The following is a 25529-nucleotide window of genomic DNA, read 5'->3' as shown; positions in this document are numbered from 1 at the left end:
ATTCATGATTCTGTCTTTATATTCTCATGGAAAGGGTTGCTCTGTGATTCTATCTCTAGGTACTGAACATGTGTGGCTTTGAGGGTTCATTTTATTATTATTATTATTATTTTTGAGACAGAGTCTTGCTGTGTCGCCCAGGCTGGAGTGCAGTGACACAGTCATAACTCACTGCAGTTTTGAACTGCTGGATTCAAGAGATCCTCCTGCCTTAGTCTCCCAGGTAGCTAGGACTACAGCATGTGCCACTATGTCTGGCTCATTTAATCTGTCTTTTTTTGTAGAGATGTGGTCTCCCTATGTTGCTCAGGCTGCCCAGGCTGGTCTTGAACTCCTGGGCTCAAGTGATTCTCCTGCCTTGGCTTCTCAAAGTGCTGGGGTTACAGGAATGAGCTGCCATGGCTGGCTGATGATTCATTCTTTAGCATTATGCAATAAGTACTCTTACTCCCCATATGGTTTGTGAAGAATAGTATAGGCCTTCCAAATCAGTATTCCTGGCTGAGTTGTGTTACCATGACACCTTCCTCAGTTTTAACATTTAGCATTACATTTGATGAATTTGATATATTCTGCAAAATGCATCAGCAATTAGATAATATCTGGCTAAGTTAATATGACTATTTTTTACAGTGAAAGTCACACTTTGGTTTCTTTTAACCAAATGCTCTTTTCCCTTTCATGTGCCATCTCCTCATCCAGCTTTGTTAGAGGCAGTTCATCAACATTGTGCTAACACATTTTCAGATATCTGTTAAATTATAACTTAAATAATGATCTGAACATAAAATGAGATAATCTGAATGCATTAAGAAGCAAGAGTGTGGGAGCATTTCTCGTAGGAGCAAATCTCTCCAGACCAGCATCTTAGGCAAAAATTTTTCTCAACTCAAATCTCCCTCAGGCCAATCAATACCAAATTTAGATTTTGCTGGGCTCTTGCTGTTGTTAACTTAGAACATGATTAAGTCAATTACTTCTGAATTTATCTATAAATTCTTTATATTTTCTTTAATATTTAATACAAAAACAAGGAGAGTTAAACTACATTAATTACTAAATGTTCTTGATTTAATACTGGATTTGGTAATATGCAAATAACTCTGCAAATATGCAATATTACAAAATATGCAAATAACCCTGAGCTACATTTTGATGCTGAAGAGCCGATCCTTCTTTAAATGTCTTTAACAACACAGCTTGTAGATTTGCAAAGGTACTTAAGAAACTAACCTACATCTTTTTTTAAAAAATAGAGACAGGGTCTCACTCTGTCACCCAGTGTGACAATAGCTCACTGCAGCCTCAAACTCCTGGGGTCAAGCAATCCTCCCGCTTCAGTCTCCCAAAGTGTTGGGATTACAGGTGTGAGGCACCTGACCTAACCTACACCTTTTTGTATGTGTTTGCATACAACTATGCAGTGCTCCGTTGCGATCCAAATGATCCTGAAATGCATGCTCTATCAGATTCTTTTAAAGGATATAAAAATCTTAGCTCTGAGAGAGTGGGCTTACTACTGATCATTGTTTTTGGAAAACAAAGCAACAAACAAACTTCCTTTACTTAGGATCTTGAAAGCAAAAGTCCTGCCTTTACTTTAGCTTGCTCAGGGGCTAGGTATTTGTCCTATTTGTGTCAGGCACTAGAGGGGAGCGTGACATCATACAAGTGCTGGGTTCTGACCTGAGAATCAGAAGACCAACTGTATGCCCACTGGTATGTCCAAATACAGTGAAAAAGTACAGCAAAGGAGGGCTTAGACAAATATTTTCCAAAGAATGAAATTGGACAACCGTGGTTTCTGAAAATCAATGGAGACCTGGAGTTTTTACCCAAAAATTTCCAATGTGGGATTTTGATCCTTTTTGAGTGACGATAACCTTCAAATGACTGGATTTTCATAGCTTTGTTATTTATTTATTTATTTTTCATTATTATTATTTTTTTGAGATGGACGCTCTTTCTGTTTCACAGGCTAGAGTGCAGTGGCGCAATCTCAGCTCACTGTAACCTTTGCCTCCTGGGCTCAAGTGATTTTCCTATCTCAGCCTCCCAAGTAGCTGGGATTACAAGTGCCTGCCACAACACCTGGCTGATTTTTGTATTTTTAGTAGAGATGGGGTTTTACCATGTTGGCCAGGCTGGTCTTGAACTCCTGACCTCAGATGATCCTCCAGGCTTGGTTTTCCAAAGTGCTGGGATTACAGGTATGAGCCACTGGGCCCGGCTGATTTATTTTATTTTAAAGTAATATATGGGCCAGATGTGGTGACTCATGCTTGTAATCCCAGCACTTTGGGAGGCTGAAGCAGGAAGATCACTCGAGTCCAGGAATTCAAGATCAGCCTGGCCAACACTGTGAGACCTCATCTCTACTAAAAATAAAATATTAGCCAGCTGTGTCCTGCATGCCTGTGGTCCAGCTACTCAGGAAGGAGAGGTGGGAGGATTGCTTAAGCCCGGGAGGCTGGCCTGGGCTAGAGTAAGACTCTGTCTCAAAAACCAAACCAAACCAAAAAAGATATATGCTTTCTTTTTAAAAAAATAAAGCCAAACAATATAGAAAAAGTCAAACAATATAGGAAACTACAAAGAAGAAAATACCACCGGAAATCACACTATATACTTCCACTATGTGGGGAGCACTTATTCAGGTATCTTTCTTTCATTCTCTGTCCACTTACAGAAATACGCATACAGTTTTTAAAACATGGAGTAATACTCTACCTGCTGTTTCTGGAGTAGTATTGTTGCAGACAGAGTGACATCTTTACACGGCAGATGACTTGATTCTTGGTGGTAAAGCAAGTGGTTGATTATAAGTATGGGGTCTCATCGTACCTAGGTTAACATTTCTTTTCCATTCACTACGTGCCATTGAGTGAGTGATTTAACCCATCTCTCTGTGCCTCAGTTTCCTTATATACTAAAGTGGGGATGATAATATTACCTACGTCAGAGAGTTGGTGTGAAGGTTAAATCAGATCAGATATTTAAGTACTTACTTAAGACAGTACCTGGAACATAGTAAGTACTTACTACATTTTAACTATTGTTCTTAACTAAATTAAGTTTTAACTTCATAGTAACAACAAGGGGTTTTTAAATATACAAGTGGAATCTTTTTAAAAATACTTTTCACCATGATATTTCAAAGCCATTCTTTTAACATAAATTATTACTATTTTTGCACACACTATGTACATTATCCACTGAAATTAGTATTTGCAGGTAACTACGCTTTTGTGGAGACCTACTTAAAAACTGTCTTGTTGAACACAAGGTACCTTTAAGTGAGACAGTTTTACATGGGCTTCCTTTATAAGACATTAGTCCAACTAAAAATCCTTGTTAATTATTAAACCCTTAGGTGTTACAGGAATACCTGACACTGCAGATTGGAAACAGACAGTGTTTGTCTTTCAAGTTAAACCAACAAGTCGGTAGAAAAATGTAGTTATCAAGAAATTTTTAAAACTTCAACCCTTTTTCTCTTATATTTAGTAAAGAGAGTAAAATATCTCCTGTTTTGGCTGACATCTCTACAGCCTGAACAATTGGCTTAAACCTCACTTGGGATTCCTGGTTGCTTGTTTTAGCATGGAGAAACTTGGCGTCCACAGAATCTTTCTTCTGGCTATTTCTCTGACAAAGTGTCTGGAAAGTACAAAACTGCTGGCAGACCTGAAAAAATGTGGTGACTTGGAATGTGAAAGTAAGTTTGCTTCCCCCGCTTCTTCTCCTCCTAAACTGGGGCTCTGAAATGACATAAAATCTTATTGTGGTCATGCATGATAAAAATGAGTACTGGTATCATTGAGAAATATTTGCATTATGAAGCATAGCTTGGTGTAAAAAAGAAATGTTGGAAGCAAAGCATTTTGTGATAGTATTTAATACAAATATACAAACAGCAAAAATCAGTCTGCTATAGAAATATATCAGAAGTTAAAATGATATTAATTCATACCTCAAAAACAAACTAATCAGCCCTTTTACTATTTTTAAAGATAAATCTGGGAGTCTCTGAGCCTATTCTGGCTCAGAAGGCTGCCCCATTAAAAAAAAAAAAAAAAGGATAAATCTAATTGATTCACATAAAAAAAGACATCAGGCTAATTTGATAGTCCTTTATTTACGAAAGCCTTTTACTTTTTAGTTTCTGTTTCACACACAGAACTTTCTGATTCTCATGACGTTCCTAAAAAGTGTTCTTATTTCAAACCATCATGATTTATTCTTCTAAACCTTATCAAATGTTAATCATTTCTGTGTTATTTATTATGTAAAAATACTGAAACCAGGGTTAGAATATACATTTTTTATTTATATCATTGAATATAAAGCTTTTTTTTACTGTAAATGGAAATTAATTTCCATTCTATTAAGAACTAATTTTCTGTTATTCTATGGTGCAAAATAAATTATATCCCAATATATTAGAGTTGCTTTAAATAAGTTATTTTTCCTTTTGTTTTTATGTTATAATAAATATGTATTTTTTCTCTCGCAGCAAAATCAAGAGTTGTTTTAAATAAATTCTACCTTTTTGTTCTTTTTTTCTGAGATGGAGTCTTGCTCTGTCGCCCAGGCTGGAGTGCAATGGCACCATCTCGACTCACTGCAACCTCCGCCTCACAAGTTCTCCTGTCTCAGCCTCCAGGTGCACAACACCACACCCGGCTAATTTTTTGTATTGTAGTAGAGATGGGATTTCACTGTGTTGCCCAGCCTGAGCTCAGGGAATCCACCCGCCTCAGCCTCCCAAAGTGCTAGGATTACAGGCATGAGCCACTGCGCCTGGCTGTGAGAATTACTTCTAATTTGTAACATGAAAATTAAAAATGGAAAACATTATTAGTATAAACATAAATAATTTATAAGTAATAATTTTGAGTAAACATTCTTCCTTAACTTTTTGGACATATAACGTAATATGTAGAGAAGTTTGCTATATGATGTTTTATTGTCATAATAATCTTTTGGCTGGGTGTGGTGGCTTGCACCTCTAATCCCAGCACTTTGAGAGGCTGAAGTGGGAGGATCACTTGAGTCCAGGAGTTTGAGACCAGCCTGGGCCACATAGTGAGACCTCATCTCTACAAAAAATCAAAAAAGTTAGCTGAGCATGGTGGCACAAGCTATAGTCCCAGCTACTAGGGAGACTGAGGGTGGAGGATGGCTTAAACCTGGGAAGTGGAGGCTGCAGTCAGCTATCATTATGCCACTGCACTCTAGCCTAGGCAACAGAACAAGACTCTGCCTCAAAAAAATATATATAAAGAAAAAAAAAGTCTTTCTTTCCCTCTTTATATTACAACATCATTTTAGTTTTCTTAAGGCCAGACATAGAACCTGAAAAGGGAACATTCAAATTTATAGAAATTTATGATGTTATTTTAACTTTAATTGCATGACAATAAAAATATCTTGTTTTACACATGTCAGTATAATTATAATAGATAATATGGTGTGTATATTACTTCATGTGTTGAACTGCTGAATCTGGCATATGTGGCTGTGATTCGTTCATAGTTATTGAGGGCCTACTACATGTTGGGTTGGATGGGGGGCAGGTGCTATGCATCTAAGGAGAATAAAATGAGATGTAAGATAAGTTTCTTCCCCTTCAGAAAATTTAATTTTAGTGAACGATGACAAGACAGGTTAAATGAAACAGTAAATAGTGATGCAGCCTAGTAAGGATAATAGGTAATATTAAAGTTCAGAGAAAGGGCAGTCGGAGTAGGTTGGAATAATCAGGCTGCCTCACAGAGGAAGCAGGGCATGACTTAAGCATGAAGGGGCAAACAGGTGTCTAGACTGGGGAAAGGACAGAAAGAAAAGCTCAGAATAAGGAAGGAGATTTTGCAGTGAGAAGAACCTCAGGGCAAATCGGGCTCCACTGGGGTTGTGTGACCAATTCTCTGAGCCTTCACTAAAGACTCATTTGTTAGACTGAGATGAAATTATTTACCTCATAGGTCTGTTTTAAGGATTTAATAAAATAAAAATATGAGAGCAATTATCATAATGCCTAGAATATGGTAAGTGCCAGGAAGAAAACTGATTACCTTTTTTCCTTTCCTACAGACTAGAGAATGATGATGATACGTTCCAGGGACAATGGATAAAAAAGCTTGAGTGTAGCCAAGTCTGTGTGAAGGGATAGGAGGAGGTCCTTTCAAAGAGAGAAAGGGGACCAGGTTATGGACAGCCTTGGATACCAGGCCCAAAGGCTTAGACTCTCTAAGGCTACGTAGGTTTTTGAGGCCATAAATGATATAAAGATATTAGCATTTGGAAACATATAGGATGGATTGGAAGAGAGCAAGATGAAAGGGGAGAAATAACATTTTAATTTAATGTGTGTGTTTTTCTTTACATGTTTTACATAGCTTTAATAAGCAGAGTCTCAGCCATGAGAGATTACAGAGGACCTGACTGCAGATACCTGAACTTCACTAAGGGAGAAGAGATATCTGTTTTTGTTAAACTTGCAGGAGAAAGGGAAGATTTGTGGGCAGGAAGTGTAAGTAACTACTTTTAAAAATTGAATGCAGAATAAATGACCAACTTGCACAAGGATTCCTTTTCTTTTCTTTTCTTTTCTTTCTTTTCTTTTCTTTTCTTTCTTTTTGTTTTGTTTTCTTTGGAAACAGGAAACTGGGCCTGACTCTGTTGCCCAGGCTGGAGTGCAGTGGTGTGATCACAGCTCACTACAACTTCCAACCTCCATGTCCTGAGTTCAAGCCATCCTCCCACCTCAGCCTCCTGAGTAGCTAGGACTACAGGTGTGTGTCACCATGTCCGGCTAATTTTTGTATTCTTGGTAGAGACAGCGTTTCACTCTGTTGCCCAGGCTAGTCACGAACTCTTGAGCTAAAGTAATCTGTCTGCCTCGCCCTCCCAAAGTTCCAGGATTACAGGTGTGAGCCACCGCACCCAGCCAAGGATACCTGCTTTTCATCTTTAAAGAAATGTTAGGAATTTCAAAACACAGTATATATATTAAAAACCCTTAACATATTTAAACAAACAAAAAATGGTCATGTTTAGTGGGAGTTCCAATATTTCTATAAAAGAGGCTTTTTGGGAAGGCAGTATAGTTGGGATGGAGGGTTAAGAGAATGCCTAGAATTCTTGAATTGATTTTTACATAGCATGCATCATTTTTAAAATTAGATTTTTATATTTATTTGGAGGGACTTTATATTATGGGATGGCTAGGCAACCCCAGTCATTTCTTGGTGCTGCCAAAGGTCAAGGTTTTTTTTTTCGTTTTTTTTTTGTTGTTTGTTTGTTTTTTGAGACAAAGTCTCGTTCTTGTTGCCCGGGCTGGAGTGCAGTGGTGCAATCTCTGCTCACTGCAACCTCCGCCTCCCGGGTTCAAGCAATTCTCCTGCCTCAGCCTCCTGAGTAGCTGGGATTACAGGCGCATGCCACCACGCCTGGCTAATTTTTGTATTTTTAGTAGAGATGGGGTTTCACCATGTTGGTCAGGCTGGTCTCAAACTCCTGACCTCAGGTGATGCACCTGCCTTGGCATCCCAAAGAGCTGGGATTACAGGTGTGAGCCACTGCACCCCGCCAATGGTCAAGTTGTAAAGAGACTGCAAAGTTTTAGTTAATCAGATTAAAAGACATTTCTTTCTGAGCAAATGAAGGGCTGAGTTGTTATTGAAGAGATCCCCAGAAAGGTTGGTAGCGTAGGGAAGCTAGGTGTATAAGTTTTGTTTGTTTGTTTGTTTGTTTGTTTGTTTTTTTGAGACGGAGTCTTGCTCTGTCACCCAGGCTGGAGTGCAGTGGCCGGATCTCAGCTCACTGCAAGCTCCGCCTCCCGGGTTCACGCCATTCTCCTGCCTCAGCTTCCCAAGTAGCTGGGACTACAGGCGCCCGCCACTTCGCCCGGCTAGTTTTTTGTATTTTTTAGTAGAGACGGGGTTTCACCGTGTTAGCCAGGATGGTCTCGATCTCCTGACCTCGTGATCCGCCCGTCTCGGCCTCCCAAAGTGCTGGGATTACAGGCTTGAGCCACCGCGCCCGGCCGTTTGTTTGTTTTTGAGACAGAGTCTCGCTCTGTCACCCAGGCTGGAGTGCAGTGGTGCGATTTCAGCTCACTGCAACCTCTGCTTCCCGGGTTCAAGCGATTCTCCTGCCTCAGCTTCCTGAGTAGCTGGGATTACAGGTGCCTGCCACCACGCCCGACTAATTTTTGTATTTTTAGTAGTGGCGGGTTTCATCATGTTGGCCAGGCTGGTCTGGAACTCCTGACCTCAGGTGATCCACCTGTCTTGGCCTCCCAAAGGGCTGGGATTACAGGCGTGAGCCACCGCACCTGGCCCTACATGTGTAAGTTTTTTATAGAAAAAAATAACAGCTCAGGTCAGGTGCGGTGGCTCACACTTGTAATATCAGCACTTTGGGTGGGCGGATCGCTTGAGGCCGGGAGTTTGAGACCAGCCTGGACAACATGGCGAAACCTCATCTCTACTAAAAATATAAAAATTAGCTGGGTGTAGTAGTGCATGCCTGTAAACCCAGCTACTTGAGAGGCTAAAGTGGGAGGATCGCTTGAGCCCGGACGTAGAGGCTGCAGTGAACCGTGATTGCACCACTGCACTCCAGCCTGGGTTACAAAGTGAGACCCTGTCTCAAAAAAAAAAAAAAACAAAAAACAAAAAAATAAAAACAAACAAAAACAAAAAAATAAAAAAGACAACCCAGCTGAGAGAGCCTTTTATTTGGCCCAAAGCTTTAGTATGCTGAAATTTCTAGAAGGTTAAATAATCTCTGAATATATAACATGGGAAAATCAATGATTAATACTTTCCATTGAAAAAAGGTTTCTCTTTGATTGTATCATTATGGTTTATAATGCAAAGGTGCTATGATAAGTACTTTTACTCCCAAGCTGAACAAACATGATAGACTTGATACATATATCACTTCCATATTACATATGCACCAGACCTCTTCTTTTGTATAGCCCCTGTGGTCACTGTTTGAAGGAGCAGATTTTATTTAAAAATTCTCCTTTACCATCAGGGGCTCTAGGACTGGACTTCTAGTTGTCACTGGCCAGAATTGCTTGTCTGGCCTCTGCAGTTCCCAACTTGCCCTACTGCTTCTGGTGCCTTTAAAATGCCAATCTAAGGCCAGGCGTGGTGGCTCATGCCTGTAATCCCAGTGCTTTGGGAAGCTGAAGCAGGAGGAACACTTGAGGCCAAGAGTTTGAGACCAGCCTGGGCAGCATAGCAAGAATACACACACACACACACACACAACACACACACACAAATTAGTGGGGTGTTTACATGTCTGTAGTCCTAGCTACTTCAGAGGCTGAGGGAGGCTGAGGCAGGAGGACAGCTTGAACCCAGGAGTTAGAGGTTACAGTGAGCTATGATTGCACTGCTGCACTCCAGGCTGGGCAACAGAGCAAGGCTCTGCCTCTATTAAAAAATGAAAACGAAAAAACAATCTGTGTCTTGAATTCATTGGAGGCATCCAATGCAGCCGTACAAAAAGTGGCATCTTAGATGTCACAAAAGTCAAAGAAAGCATTCTTTTTTATTTACTATATGTGAACATAATGGTTCCACATAAAAGCAATGTTTAATGTGTGGAGCCAGGGCGAAGTTTTAGGCACATTTACTTTTGTGCATTTGATGTTTAGTTCATGCAGTTAGCTGTTTAAGAAACCACACTGTGGACCCACAGGCTGTCAGTTTCCAAATAGTTACAGCTATGGAGAGCTGGACAAATCACAGTTGAGGTACAAAGGTGCTGGAGTACACGACCAAAAGAAATACGTTCTTTAAAACTTTAACAGGGTTAGGAAATGGGCTGAGGGTGGCTGTGTAAAACATTCACCCTTGGGGGACAATCTGCCTTGCTTGAACTGGGTTAAGAGGATCTCTGTTATTAAGGTAGCCCCAGAAAAGTAGAATGGAACCAAATCCTCCCTGTAGGAATTGTAGACCTTTACTATCTTGATGAATCCATTTGTGGCCCTTCAGAGTTTAAACCGCCTGTCTGATTTTAACATCCTGAAAACATTGAATATGTCACTACTCCATCTAGCTTGGCTACCGCCACCATTGCCTTGCCTTTTGATATCCCAGGTCTACTCGTGTAAATCTGCAGTTGACCTGGACAGGAAAGGTTGTTAAAGAACAGAAAAAGGAATAAAATGAGTAAGTGGAACAGGTTTCTTTCTGAAGTTTGAAACAGCGACATTTTACCATTTGGCTCTTTGTTCCTTAAATAAATGCTCTTCTTTTGAATAACAAAATATGATTTTACTCTCTTTTATATGGAAATTGATTGTCAATGTTTGCGATTTGGAGTAGATGAAAGCCAAGGACATGGGACAAAATTAGGTTCAATAATTATTATTGCTTTGATCATTCTTCCTCGATGGTCTTTGTTCTTCATTTTGACAGAAAGGAATAGAGTTTGGATATTTTCCCAGAGATGCTGTCCAGATTGAAGAGGTGTTCATATCTGAGGAAATTCAAATGTCGACTAAAGTGAGTAAACTCATTCTCAGTTGTTAATTGAATTTAAAATTTCTTGGTTAAAACAGTTTTCCCCAGTATCAGTGCCTATTGGTTATGTACCTTTTATAGTGAATGCATGAAATAGTTGACCTGAGAACTTGCTCTAGGAATAGCTTGAGCTTGAATAAAATTAAGTAAGACAAATTTGGTGACAGTAAAAGATTTTGCTTTCTGAAAAATTAACAGACAGGCAGTAGAGTGTAGTTGTTAAGAGCATGGATTCTGGAGATGGACTGAGTTCAAAGTCTGACTCAACCACTTACAAGCTATGTGGCCTGGTATGCCTCAATTTCCTTATCTGTAAAGTGGAGGTGCTGAGTATAATACAGTGCTACTTCACATATATTGAAGAATAAATGAGTATATGTAAAAGTACATAGAAGAGCACTAAGTGCTCAGTAAGTGTTAGATATTATTACTAATGCTATTGTCTTACTAAGATAAAAGTTTATTTTCCACCACACTCGTTAGTCTCATATCTGCACATCCTCTTTTGCTGTTGGAGTTTTTCATGAGCATGATAATGTTGGGCTTCAAGGGAATCAGGAGGTGACTTTTCAATGAATAAACTTGGTTAGCCCATTTAATTCAGATTCTAGCTTAAGCCAATTTACCTTAAATGAGGTCAGTGAGAAGGGAGTCTATCTAGTTAAACAAACTGCCTATTTTCTGGCTCTTTCCCATCACAAACTCTGGGATTAGCTGTCTATTTACTATATAATAATTGGTCCTGTCAGTTCTATTTATAAAATATATCTGGAGTATATTGTCTTCTCTTCAATTCCATTTTCACTATCACCCTAATTCAAGGCACCATCATCTCTTGGCTGGAACACAGTGGTACAATCAAACTGTACTATAGCCCAGAATTCCTGGGGCTCAAGCAGTCCTCCCGTCTCAGCCTCACCAATGGTTGGGATTACAGGTGTGCCACCACAAGCAGCTTCATCTATTGATTAGAATACTACCATAGCCTTCTAACTATACTCTTTGTCTATACTTTTGCCCTCTTTCAATCCATTCTCCAAACAATAATGAATCTTGTAAAAACAAAAAATCAGATTATGTCATTCCTTTAAAGCCCTTTAGTGGCTTTTCACTGGACCTGGAATAAAACCCAGACTTCTTACCCTGGCTTCACAGTCCCACATGATCTGCTCCTGCCTCCCTTGCTGACCCTGTCTCTGGTGCCATTCTCCCGTCACTCACCACGATCGTGGCCAATCTGGACTTTTGACTGTTCTTAGAACATGCCAAGCTCTTTCGCAGCCCGGGGACCCAAACAGGCTATTTCTTCTGGTTGGAATGCTTTCCCCAAACACTTCACTTGGCTAGTTCTTTCTTATCCTTTAGGCCTGAGATTAAACATCAGTGCCTCCTAGGAAACTTTTGGAAGCAAAGGATATGTTTCAATATCTGGATTGTGGTGATGGTAACACAAGTGTATACATTTGTTCCAATGTGTACATTCATTATATGCAGTTTATGTATACCAATTATACCTCAATAAAACTGAAATGAAAGTATGTTGAGTTTGAAAATTAAAAATAAAAACCAGTGCCTTGGAGAGGCCTTCCATGATGATTCTAAAGGAATTGTTGCTTCTTAATCACAGTTTTCTATTTATTTTCTTCATAGCACTTATTACAATTCTTTTTTTCTTTCTTTCTTTTTTTTTTTTTTTTTTGAGGTGGAGTTTCGCCTCTTATTGCCCAGGCTGGAGTACAATGGCACAGTCTCTGCTCACTGCAACCTCCGTCTCCTGGGTTCAAGTGATTCTCCTGCCTCAGCCTTCCAAGTAGCTGGGATTACAGGGGCCTGCCACCACGCCCGGCTAATTTTTGTATTTTTAGTAGAGACGGGGGTTTCACCATGTTGGTCAGGCTGGTCTCGAACTCCTGACCTCAAGTGATCCATTCGTCTTGGCCTCCCAAAGTGCTGGAACTACAGGTGTGAGCCACTGCACCCGTCCTCATTTATTGCAATTTACAATTAGTTTTTTCTATTGTTTACTGCAGAATCCCAGCACCTAGCACAGTGCCATGCACAAAGTAAGTGCACAGATGCCCCAAATTCTTATATCAAGTTCCCTGGGAAACAGATATTGAAATGAATCTTTGCATCCAAGAAGTTTGCTGGGTAGTTTGGGAATAGCACCTGTGAAGGAACAAAAGAAAAAGCAGGACTTGGCTGGGCCCGGTGGCTCACGCCTGTAATCCCAGCACTTTGGGAGGCCGAGACAAACACACAAACAAACAAACAAAAACAACGAAAAAGAAAAAGAAAAAAGAAGCATGACTGGGCAGACAGAGAAGTTGAATTGTGATGTAGTTGCAGTGAAGGTCTCAGTTGATTTCCTAAGGAGCTCTGGAGCTGGAATGGCCCTTCAGAGTTGTCTTTAATAGAGAGAGAGGCAAGACGATTGGGCCTTTTATCCCCACATTTCTGGTTGTATCTGGGGTACTGTAACTTTGGGCTGGGATATGCGACTATTTACTAGAGATAGTTACTATTCTAAACGCTTGACTTATTTAATCCTCACAACACCTCGGTAAAATAGGTACTGTCATTATCCCTGGAGGATTCAAGGAGGAAAGTTCTCTCTGAAAGTCAGATGAAAAGTCAACTTGCAAAAGGAAGATTAATACGTGAAAAGGCATACAAATTTATTTGATCACAATTTTACGTGACACAGGAATCTTCAGAATGGAGAACCAGGCTGGGCGTGGTGGCTCACACCTGTAATCCCAGCACTTTGGGAGGCCAAGGCAGGTGGATCACCTGAGATCAGGAGTTCAAGACCAGCCTGACCAATATGGTAAAACCACATCTCTACTAAGAATACAAAAATTAGCCAGGCGTGGTGGCGTGCGCCTGTTTTCCCAGCTACTTGGGAGGCTGAGACAGGAGAATTGCTTGAACCCGGGAGGCAGAAGTTGCAGTGAGTGGAGATCATGCCACTGCACTCCAGACTGGGCGATAGAGCGAGACTCCATCTCAAAAAAACAAACAAAAAAAAGAATGAAGACCCGAAGATACAGAGGAAACTGTCCATTTTTATGCTTAGCTTCAGTAACGTATGAATAGCCATGTAGAGATATGACTGAACAAAAAGGGTGTGATCTAATTCAGTAGACTGAGTGGGGGAACCCAGAAAGGCCTGTCTGTCTAGAATCTCCTTGGCTTTGCTGAGCATGCATTGCATCTTTCTGGTTATAGGGCAGGGCCTTCCCTGGAATGCGGGTCTTATGCCCTACAATCAAACAAGGTAGGTCAGAGAATTTATGAATAGCTTTGCATAGAAAAGAGGAGGAAACATTAGAGTAATAATTTTAGATTATATGGCTGGCTTTGGAGAAAAGGGGTTCTTGTTTCTATGAGCTGCCTTGGGAAAGCGGGATTCTACTTTCTATGACTAGCCTCGGGGGAAAATGAGACTGAGAGGTGGGGAATAGGAGAAGGTCAGAGAAGAATTTTGCTTCTGATGTCTTCATTTTGGGGGTATTTCTGAGCCCCAACATCCCCATCTTACAGATGAAGGAGACTGAGGCATAGAAAGATCATAAAATTCACCCAAGGGCACAGAGGTAGTAGATGGCAGGGTTGGGCATTGAACCCAAAGGGTTTGACTCCAGAGTCTGTTCTTAATCATGGACTAGACTGTAGTGCCAAGCGTATATTATAAAATTGCAATTCTGAAGCTTATTCTTTAAAAAATCTGAACGTTATCCTCATTTCATAATGGTAATATCTAAAGGCAGCACACGTCACTATTTCTAACATTCAGATTAAAAAAAAGTCTTCATCATGTTTCTTCTTAATGATTTGGTTGTTCTGTGAGATGGACAAGTAGATCCTCACTTCCATTGGCTGTATGCAATATCTCAATAAATGAAGCCAAATTGTTTCAGTGCAACTTTTTTTTTTTTTTTTTAATAGGATCTAACTCTGTTGCCCAGGCTGGAGTGCAGTGGCACAATTATAGCCCACTGGAGCCTCAACCTCCCAGGCTCAAGTGATCTTCCCACCTCAGCCTCCAGAGTAGCTGGGACTACAGCGCATGCCACTATGCCTGGCTAATTTTTGTATTTTTTTTTTTTTTTTTTGTACAGACAGAGTTTCTCCATGTTGCCCAGGCTGTTTATAAACTCCTGGGCTCAAGGAGTCTGCCTACCTCACCCTCCCCAAACGCTGGGATTACAGGCGTGGGCCACCACACCTAGCTAACTTTTTTTTTTTTTTTTAAAGACAGGATCTTGCCCTGTTGCTTAGGCTGGAATGAAGTGGTGCAACCATGGCTCACTGCAGCCTTGACCTCCTGGTCTCAAGCACTCCTCCTACCTTGGCCTCCCAAAGTGCTGGGATTACAGGCATGAGCCACTGTGTCCAGCCTTTTGGTGCAACTTTAACCAAGTTTTCACGCTTTAGAGCAGAGGTCCAATCTTTTGGCTTCCCTGGGCCACACTGGAAGAAGAATTGTCTTCTGCCACACATAAAATACCCTAACACTAATATAGCTGATGAGCTAAAAAGAAATATTGCAAAAAAATCCCATAATATTTTTTAAAAGTTTATGAATTTTTGTTGGGCCACATTCAAAGCCATCTTAGGCTGCATGTAGCCTGTAGGCTGCAGGTTGGACAAACTTGCTTTAGAGTCTCTGGTCTGTCTGAGATATAACCATATGCTGTGAAATTCCCCTCTGTCTTAGTCAATGCTGTGCTGCTATAACAGAATAGCAGAGACTGGATAACTTATAAAGAAAATAAATTTATTTCTCACAGTTCTGAAGGCTGAGAAGTCTTCTTGTTGCAACATCTCATACTGGAAGGCAAGATGGGGAAAAACGCTGGTGAGAGAGAGCAAGACAGGTGCTGAACTAGTGGTCCTTTTATAAGGGAACCCACTCCTGTGATAATAAGCCCGCTCACGCAGTAATGGCATTAATCCTACTCATTCTGCCCTTATGGACTGATCACCTCTCACCAGGCCTCACCTGTCAACAATATTGCATTTGGGATTCAGTTTCCAATATATGGTTTTTGGGGACACAGTCAAACCATAGAACCCTACCTCAAATCACTGCAAAGATGCATGTGTTCAGTCAGTGTGTTCTTAGGAGGTGCAAAATTTTGTGGATATGCATGCCTTTTCATGAGATTTTGTTTGCAGAATACACTGAAAGCAATGATTGTCTCTGCTTCTCAAAAATTCCAACTGTTTGAAATAAATTTTATTTATTTATTTTTTTGAGACGGAGTCTCACTCTGTTACCCAAGCTGAAGTGCAGTTGTGAGATCTCGTCTCACTGCAACCTCTGCCTCCCGGGTTCAAGCAATTGTCCTGCCTCAGCCTCCCGAGAAGCTGGGACTACAGGTGACCACCACCATGCCTAGCTAATTTTTGTATTTTTTAGTAGAGATGGAGTTTCGCCATGTTGGCCAGGCTGGTCTTGAACTCCTGAGCTCAGGCAATCCACTCGCCTGAGCCTCCCAAAGTGCTGGGATTACAGGCGTGAGCCACCATGCCTGGCCCCAAAATTTCAACTATTTAATAACAAATAAATCATAATGGGCCTGGTGTGGTGGCTCACATCTGTAATCCCAGTGCTTTGGGAGGCTGAGGTGGGATGATTGCTTGAGGCCATAAGTTCAAGAGCAGCCTGAGCAAAATAGCGAGACTCCATCTTCACAAAAGATTTTTTTAATTAGCTGGGTATAATATCAGCTACTTCGGAGGCTGAGGAGGGAGGTTCACTCGAACCCTGGAGTTCAAGCAAGCTGTGAGCTGCGCTCCACCCTGGACAGCAGAGCAAGACCCTAAAAACAAACAAACAAAGAAACAAAAAGCCATAATGTAAAAGGTTTTTCATTTAGGTTTACATACTTAGCCTCGAAGTGAGTTGTGATATAAATATTTGAGTTTTTGCTCTGCTCTTGAGCTAGTCATGTGTCTTGGGAAAATCACAGTCATCCTTTTTACTTTCTTCTTTTTTCTTTTTTTTTTGAGACAGAGTCTCTCTCTGTCCCCCAGGCTGGAGTACAGTGGCACAATCTCAGCTCACTGTAAGCTCCACCTGCTGGGTTCACACCATTCTCCTGCCTCAGCCTCCCAAGTAGCTGAGACTACAGGTGCTTGCCACCACGACTGGCTAATTTTTTGTATTTTTAGTCGAGACGGGGTTTCACCGTGTTAGCCAGGATGGTCTCGATCTCCTGACCTCATGATCCGCCTGCCTCAGCCTCCCAAAGTGCTGGGATTACAGGCGTGAGCCACCAGGCACGGCCCACAGTCATCCATTTTAAATGACTCAGGGAGAAACAAGGAGCTCTAGTACATTCATGTTAATCACATGTATATTTTTTACTTTTAGGAATCTGACTTTCTTTGTCTTCTTGGAGTAAGTTACACATTTGACAATGAAGATAGTGAATTAAACAGTGATTATGGTGAAAATATATATCCTTTTGAAGAAGATAAAGATGAAAAATCTAGTATATATGAAGGTGATTTTCAGCTAGAACCTGGATTTTATGCAATTTACGAAAGTACTTTGTTTGAAGACCAATTTCCAGCATTAGAGGCTCCTGAAGATATCGGAAGTACCAGTGAATCAAAAAACTGGGAAGAAGCAGTTGTTGAAAGTGTGGAACAGGATCATATTCCAGAAGTGCATGTCCCACCATCTTCAGCTGTGCCTGGACTCAAAGAATGGTTTGGATTGAGAGGAGAACAAGCTGAAGAGAAGGCTTTTGAATCAGTTATTGAACCTGTACAAGAAAGCTCATTTCGAAGTAGAAAAATAGCAGTGGAAGATGAGAATGACCTAGAGGAATTAAACAATGCTGAGCCTCAAACAGAACATCAGCAAGAATCTGAATCAGAAATTGATTCAGTGCCAAAGACGCATTCTGAACTAGCATCTGAGTCAGAGCACGTTCCCAAACCTCAACCCACTGGTTGGTTTGGTGGTGGATTTACAAATTATTTAGGTTTTGGAGATGAGGATACAGGGCTTGAATTATTAGCTGAAGAAAGCAATTCACCACTACAAGATTTTCCCAATTCCATATCATCTGATAAAGAAGACACAGTTCCATGTACAGAAATATTAATAGAAAAAAAAGACACAATCACTAATGATAGCTTGAGTCTCGAGCCAAGTTGGTTTGATTTTGGTTTTGCTATGCTAGGCTTTGCATATGCCAAGGAAGACAAAATTATGTTAGATGACAGGAAAAATGAAGAAGATGGTGGGGCAGGTGAACATGAATATCTTCTAACAAATGAATTAGACCCTGAAAAAGAACAAGAAATAGAAATGATACAAATTATGGAAACAGAAGATCAAATAGACAAGAAACCAGTCTTAGAAAAAACAGATGAATCAGATGCCATACCATATTTGAAAAAGTTCTTGTATAATTTTGACAACCCTTGGAACTTCCAGAACACTCCGAAGGAAACGGAATTGCCATTTCCCAAACAGACACTGGATCAAAATAACGTAATTGAAAATGAAGAAACTGAAGAATTTTCCATTGATAATTATCCCACAGATAATACAAAAGTTATGATGTTCGAAAGTTCATACAATCCGTCAGGTTGGTATGAAAATATTTATATTAGAATTTATTTTATTTTTAAACATAATTTATTTTCAAAAGTGCAAATCAGATGAAAAAGTCCAGGAATCTGCCTTTTTAAAAATACTTAGCTCTTTCTTTTTTTTTCTTTTTTTTTTTGAGACAGAGTTTCACTCTTGTTGCCCAGGCTGGAGTGTAATGGCGTGATCTCAGCTCACCACAACCTCCACCTACCAGGTCCTGGTTCAAGCAGTTCTCCTGCCTCAGCCTCCTGAGTAACTGGGATTATAGGCACACACCACCACACCCAGCTAATTTTTGTGTTTTTAGTAGAGACGGGCTTTCACCATGTTGGCCACACTGGTCTCGAACTCCTGACCTCGTGATCCTCCCACCTCAGCCTCCCAAAGTGCTGTGATTACAGGTGTGAGTCAACATGCCCGGCTCAAAATGCTTAGCTCTTTCATCAATTTCTGGTTTACACTGGAATTTAGATCTTAATATTATAAAATAAAATCTCAACAAAAAACAATGACTGGAGATCTAAAGATGTTCCAGGAAAATCTTAAAGTATTTTATAATAAATTTTAATTTTTATCAAAATATTATATGTAAATAGTTTAAAATTTGAAATAGTGCTAAGGTATTTTTTTTTTTTTTTGACAATAGCAATGTCTGTTCCCTCCATCTACCTCCACTTCCACTGCTTTCCCAGAGACAATAATTTTCTTTTCTTGTTTTTAAAGCAGTATCTTTTTAGTATTTAAGAGTTTTCTAAATCGAATCTTTATACTGTTCTGCTTTGATTACCCTATTTTAGACAATGTCTATTGACTTTCTATTCTGGTAGGTGTGGGTTTTCTCATTCACATTCACTTTTTAGCAATAACACCTTCCCAATACAACTATATTTGAATGGTTTTCTTAGAAACCTAAGCTAAGAGAAACTTTTTTTTTTTTTTTTTTTGAGACAGGGTCTCATTTTATCATCTAAGCTGGAGTGCAGTGGCATGATCTCAGGTCACCACAGCGTCGACCTCCTGGGCTCATGCAATTCTCTCACCTTTGCCTCCCAAGTAGTTGGGACTATGGGCACGTGCCACCACGACCGCTAATTTTTGCATATTTGTAGAAGCAGGGTTTCATTATATTGCCCATGCTGGTCTCGAACTCCTGAGCTCAAGCGATCTGCCCTACTCAGCCACCCAAACTGCTAGGATTACAGGTGTGAGCCATTGTGCCCGGCCAACTAAGGGAAACTTTAATTAGTTTTGATTCCTAAATTAGATCTTATTCTAGGTCTGTAGTTTTGCTTTTCCTAAGAAGGACTATGATAACAAGAGTTTTCTTTTGTTTTTGTTCTGAGACAAGGTTTCACCCTGTCACCTACGCTGGAGTGCAGTGGTGTGATCACAGTTCACTGCAGCCTCAACCTCCAGGGCTCAACCTATCCCTTGACTTCAGCCTCCTGAGTAGCTGGGATGACAAGTGTGCAGCACTACTAGACCCAGCTAATTTATTTTTATATGTTATGGAGATGGAGTCTCCTTAAGTTGTCCAGGCTGGTCCCAACTCCTAGGCTCAAGGGATCCTTCCGCTTCAGCCTCTCAAAGTGCTGGGAATACAGGCATGAGCTACTGTGCCCAGCCTATGATAACAAGGGTTTCTTTTAAGTGTCAATGTAATAAGAAAACTCAAGCAAAAAGAGGGAAAAAGTTTTCAACTTTCTCCCTCAAGTCCCTCAATTCTGAGAGTTCAACAGAGGGCAACAGAAGAGAGCAGACTATAAGATAATACTTTCAGATCTAGATGTCCAGGTATCTAGCAACTCCTATGATTAAAAACATGTGGATTGTTTTTTAAGTAGACAATTTTATAATATGACTTTTTCACATCTCCATCCTTATGACTCTGTGATGGACAGAATATAAATGCAGCAAATATTGACCAATAAATACAAAAACAATTAAACCCTAGAATGACAGAAAACCTTTCACAGGAAGAGGGCAACAAACTCAGAAGGAAACACATTTCCATTAGAACCAGGTGATTTTTTTGAATTTCCAGAACTATATATAATACCTTAGCATTCCCTAAATTGGGAGCTCTCTACTCAACATCCTCAACCAACATATAGATATTTAGATTCTAACCCTTTTCCAAATGAGAAAGGTGCCGGTGTGATGCTTTTTATGACTAAAAAGCTTAGAGACCTTTTTGGGTTGCTAAAGGCTAATTAAAAGGTAAATTCTCTTGTTCTAAACTTGTTAGATCCTAAAGGAATATTTAAGAAAAGGCAGAGCACAGTAATTAGAAGGAAGACAGACTACAACAAAACAATATTAGATACAGAAATCCAGATGATTCCAAAGATTGATATATAAAAATATTTTAGAGCACAATTATAGAAACTCTAGGAATTCAAAAGGATTTCACAAAAAAATCATTTTTGTAAATTTTATTTAGCTGGGAGTGTTGGTGTGCTCCTATAGTCCCAGCTACTTGGAAGGCTGAGGTGGGAGATCGCTTGAGGCTAGATGTTCGAGGCTGGCCTGGACAACACAGTGACACTTTCTCTCTGAAGAAAATATTGGCGGGGTGTGGTGGCTCACGCCTGTAATCCCAGCACGTTGAGAAGCCGAGGCAGGCAGATTACTTGAGGTCAGGAGTTCGAGACTAGCCTAGCCAACATAATGAAACCCCATCTCTACAAAAATACAAAAATTAGCCGGGCATGGTGCTGTGCCCCTGTAATCCCAGCTACTCGGGAGGCTGAGGCATGAGAACCACTTGAACTCGGGAGGCGGAGGTTGCAGCGAGCTGAAATTGCAAAACTGCACTCCAGCCTGGGCAACAGAATGAGACTCAGTCTCATATATATACATATATATACACACACACATACACACACACACACACATATATGAATATTTAAAATTTATCATTTCATATAGAGAAACTGGAAGAATTTCTAAAATTGGTAAATATTTAAATGAGAATAGGATGTTGCTGCAATTTTAACTAGTTTTGAGGAACTTTTATGAAAATATTCAGAAATTCTTTTAAATTTCAGAAAAAAAAGATGTCATTTATTAACAAAGTGGGTTATTCCAAAACACTACAATATTAAATAAAAGTTGAATGAAAAACAACCTGAGATCATGCAAAAATTTGTTTTTAAAAAAGTATCCTAAAAGAGAGATTTCTATAAAGTCACAGGCCCTATTTTCTGGATATTAGAGAAAGAATTAAACAGCAAATCTTTTCAGATTTCAACAACTCTTTCAGGGAATAACAAATGAAAACTTGCTGTAATTATAGTCATAAGCAAGATGAATCACTGATCTTGAATCTATGTTTGTGAAAGGCTCAGACTTGAGATAACAACATTTACAGAAAACTAACAAATTGATTTAGGAATTTACAAAACAGGTAAATTAGGGAACAGTTATTTATATTACAATGTGAATAACGATTTTACAAAAGGATTCCAATTGTGCATACTTAAATAATGAGTTTCCCAAGTACAGTTAAATATTAAAAATTATTATTTTATTTGGCTTAAAATTCTGCTAATAAGCAATAATAAAGAAAAGCATATCCATATTTAATGTAAATCTTAAAGCTTAGGTTTAATTGTGTAAATAATACCTAAAAATATAATTAAATATGAAAATAGAATAGGGAATATTCATTTTTCTTATTATATATTTATTTCAAATGCAGTTTAAAACAATATTTTAAAATAATCAATATAGTTATGTATAAATTTGAGTATATTTATTGAATAATCCTTTTATTCTTATAGCATTAAATGTTATTGTAGATCACTACTTGAGTCCTGTATGTACAATAATCCCTTTGAATTCAGACTCCTGATTTGAATGCTTTTAAGTATTATTATCCACAGGTGCTATTACTAAATTACTGATATGTGTTTGCTCAATTGGGACTTTCCTCTTTTAAACAATGATAAATAAATGACAGTGTCAAAGTGCTATGTTAAGACTCATAAGCTCAAAGAGCAAAATTAGACATTGAACAATTCACTTACTACTCTTTATTATTGTTTTTCAGGACCACACTGATACTTTTTTTTAGACATTACACCTTCTGGTTAACAAATGCATACATAGCAGGAATAAAATCTGAAGGGAATCTATGTGTTGCCTTATTCTTAGTCATAGGCTTATATAGTACAACAGAATTGTTGACAGTTATGTTAGTTTTAGGGTTTTTTTTAAAAGTAATTTTTAGGACAAAAAGGCATGTAGAGAATAGAATTACATATAGCTTTTGTAATTCTTCCTTGGCTGAGGAATAAAGAAAAGGCTATGTAGTAGGCTGAATAAAAGCCCCCTAAAAGATGTCTATATCTTAACCCCCAGACTCTGAGAATATATTACTTTACATGGTGGAAAGGACCTTGCAAATGTGATTAGGGACCTTGAAATGGAGAGATTATCCTCGTGTGTCTAATATAATTACAAGGCTCCTTATAAGAGGAACGTAAGTGTATCAGAGTAAGAGAGACAGAAATTAGAAGATGCTACACTGCTGGCTTTGAAAATGGAGGGTGGGGCCATGTGTCAAGGAATGCAGGAGGCCTCTAGAAAGTAGAAAAAGCAAGGAAATGGATTCTGCCCTAGAGCCTCCTAATGGAATGCAGCCTTGCCAACTTCAACACCTTGGTTTTAGAATTTCTGACTTTCAGAACTCTAAGAGGATACATTTGCATTGTTTAAACCACCAAGTTTTGGTAATTTATCTTACTAGCAATAGAAAGGTAACACAGGATACAATTTATGTTTTGGTGTATCCTTTCTTTAACGAAGTATCATAATGACCTACAAAAGTTCAGAAAAAAGACCTGCCTAGAAAACAAAAGGGGAGCCCTCAATAAAGCAAGTATTTGGGAAAAACACATTTCTTTTTATTTATTTGTAGATATGGTCTCTAATATAGAGTTACCTATGAGAATTCACGAAGAAGTACATTTCAAACCCTCATCTTCTAAAGATAGTGATGAAAATTCAAAACCATCAGTAGACACTGAAGGGCCTGCTCTGGTTGAGATAGACAGATCTGTGGAAAATACCCTGCTAAATAATCAGATGGTTTCAACTGATAATTCTTTGTCTTCTCAAAATTATATTTCTCAAAAAGGTAAGAAGCAGGTTATTTATTCTCCAATGCATCAATTAAGGAAGAAATTAGAATCAGAAGTTATATAATATCATGTTAACATATTTTTATTTATAAATCAACAGAAGATGCTTCTGAGTTTCAGATTCTGAAATACTTATTCCAAATTGATGGTTATGATTTCATGAATTCTGCATTTTCATCCATTGTAATTCTTACAGAAAGGGTAAGTTTGCCTTTTAAACCTTTTGCAATAATTTTACCTATTTTGCTAAATATAAGAGTGGCTACAAAATATGTTTGAGTGAATCCTCCCTGTATAATGTTTTTGTAATGTTTCTCTTTCCATGACATCTTACCTGTAAGATTTCTGTTTATATGAATGTTTTGTCAAATGGATATTGATTTTTAAAAACATTTCCCTAAGCTTTGTTGACGTTGACCTTGAGCAGTGTTTGCTTTTTACCTCACCCTCCCCATTTTTCAAATTAGGAAAAATTATGTACGAAATAAGTTAACTCAGGAATAATAGGAACTGGAGCTGGGTATGGTGGCGTGTGTCTGGAGTTACCACTACTTAGGAGGCTGAGGCAGGAAGAGCCTTTGACTGAATATAACAAAGAGAATAAAAGGGAAGAGTGAGCCCAAGGGTTTGAGACCAGTCTGGGCAACGTAGCTAGACCTTATCTCTTAAAAAAAAAAAAAAAAAAACAACCGAAAATGAAAAGCAACTTGTTTGTATTCAATTGAGAGTTGTAACCTCAAAATGGTATAATGTAGGAGTACAAAAGCAACTAAAATTTGCTTTAAAATTTAACCAAACTGTAACTGAAATTCCAAATTCTATTGACTTTTTCACTTGTTGTAAATTTTACTATTAAATGAGATATTGCAAAAGGACTAGCTGTAGTACTTGGCATATAAGAGGCCTTTTACAAATGTTGCTTTTCTCATCTATTGCTATGATAGAAATAATTGAGGAAGTGCTTTTATCTTCTTATTTATATTCTAAGCTAAAATTAATAGTGGTTGTCTTCAAGGAGCTCACTGTAGTTGGAGGACACAGATAAAAAGTAATAATTTTAATATAGTGCTGTAATAGTCACAGGGTGCTAGTGATATGCAGGAGTAGCTGCCTAGTAGATTGATTGGGAGGGTTAGGTAGAGAGGGTGAGGAGAAGGAGCCTGGGAGAGTGTCCCAGAGAAGATCATATTTGAGCTGATTTTGAAGGAAGAGTAGGAGTTAGCCAGACAAAGAAAGGATAGGAATTCTAGGTTGAGAAGAGCACTTTTAAAGTAGTGAAGTGGGAGGGAATACAGCACTTTTGGAGTACAATAAGCAATTGAGTTTGAACATAGATTGAAGTTGAAGAAGTACAGAGAGGTCAAATAATAGGGAGTTCAACTCTATCTTATAGATGATGGGGCACTATTGAATTTTAAGCAGGGAGTAAAATGAAAAAGTTTTATTTATAAAGTCTGTCAATGCTGTCAAATAAAGATTAAAAGGGTAAAGACCAGAGGCACGGAGTTCAGTCAAGAAGCTGTTGTGTTAGTTCTGAAAATGAGGAAAAGGCGAAAATCTAAATCAGTGTTTACTAACTCAAATGAAATGAGTGAAGTGTGGGTAAAGGTAGGTGAGAACTGTAGCCAACTAGAGATTGTATGCCCTGTCTAAAGGATAAAGGTCCTACTTACCTTCAGCCTCATTTCCCCAGATACTCTGATTTTCAAGAAAAGCTGGAAATCTGGATTTTTGTTTGTGAAATCTCGCAGTTTTTAATACTGGCAAATATTCAGAGTAAAATAAAACACAATGCAGGTCAGAAAAAACATTCTGTGAGTGGGATTTGGCCCACTGGTCACATTTTTTAGCCTCTGGCCTAACATCGATGGTTGTAGTCGAAATGATTGGAAGGACAAATTGGATAGATCTTTTGTAGACAGAATCATTGGATTTAATGACTGACTGAATGCAGCATGGAGAATTACAAGGAAAAGTGAGGATACCAGGTTTCAAGCTCGGGGACCCGATAACTTATGAGGTTTCTAGCTTGGGGGACCCGTTAGATGGTGGTGCCACTGAGTCTTAGTGAAAACTGGGCTTAATAACATACATCATTTTGCTTTGGGAGGCCTCTTCCTCACTTAATTTTTTTTTTTTGCTTGGTTCAAGAGAGTTGACATTACGTGATAAATAAGTCCAGAGAAATCATTAATTTATTCTGTA

The 25529-nt window shown here is 39.0% G+C and overlaps 1 protein-coding gene across 3 annotated transcripts in view; it reads left to right on the top strand.

Moving 5' to 3' along the window:
* Nucleotides 1-3404: 3404 nt before the first annotated feature.
* MIA2 (MIA SH3 domain ER export factor 2) overlaps nt 3405-25529 on the top strand; it is a 117488-nt gene continuing 95363 nt past the window's right edge. For all 3 annotated transcript variants that reach the window (XM_050798943.1, XM_050798941.1, XM_050798942.1), the window contains exons 1-6: nt 3405-3718; nt 6402-6535; nt 10452-10538; nt 16942-18172; nt 23102-23320; nt 23425-23525. In XM_050798943.1, coding sequence (XP_050654900.1) covers nt 3604-3718; nt 6402-6535; nt 10452-10538; nt 16942-18172; nt 23102-23320; nt 23425-23525 — 1887 coding nt within the window. In that variant the 5' untranslated portion in view covers nt 3405-3603. The remainder of the gene's footprint in view (nt 3719-6401; nt 6536-10451; nt 10539-16941; nt 18173-23101; nt 23321-23424; nt 23526-25529) is intronic.

This window comes from Macaca thibetana, chromosome 7 (assembly GCF_024542745.1).
Source record: "Macaca thibetana thibetana isolate TM-01 chromosome 7, ASM2454274v1, whole genome shotgun sequence".
Classification (NCBI taxonomy): Eukaryota; Metazoa; Chordata; class Mammalia; order Primates; family Cercopithecidae; genus Macaca; species Macaca thibetana.
This window is presented reverse-complemented; position numbering and strand designations above follow the sequence as displayed.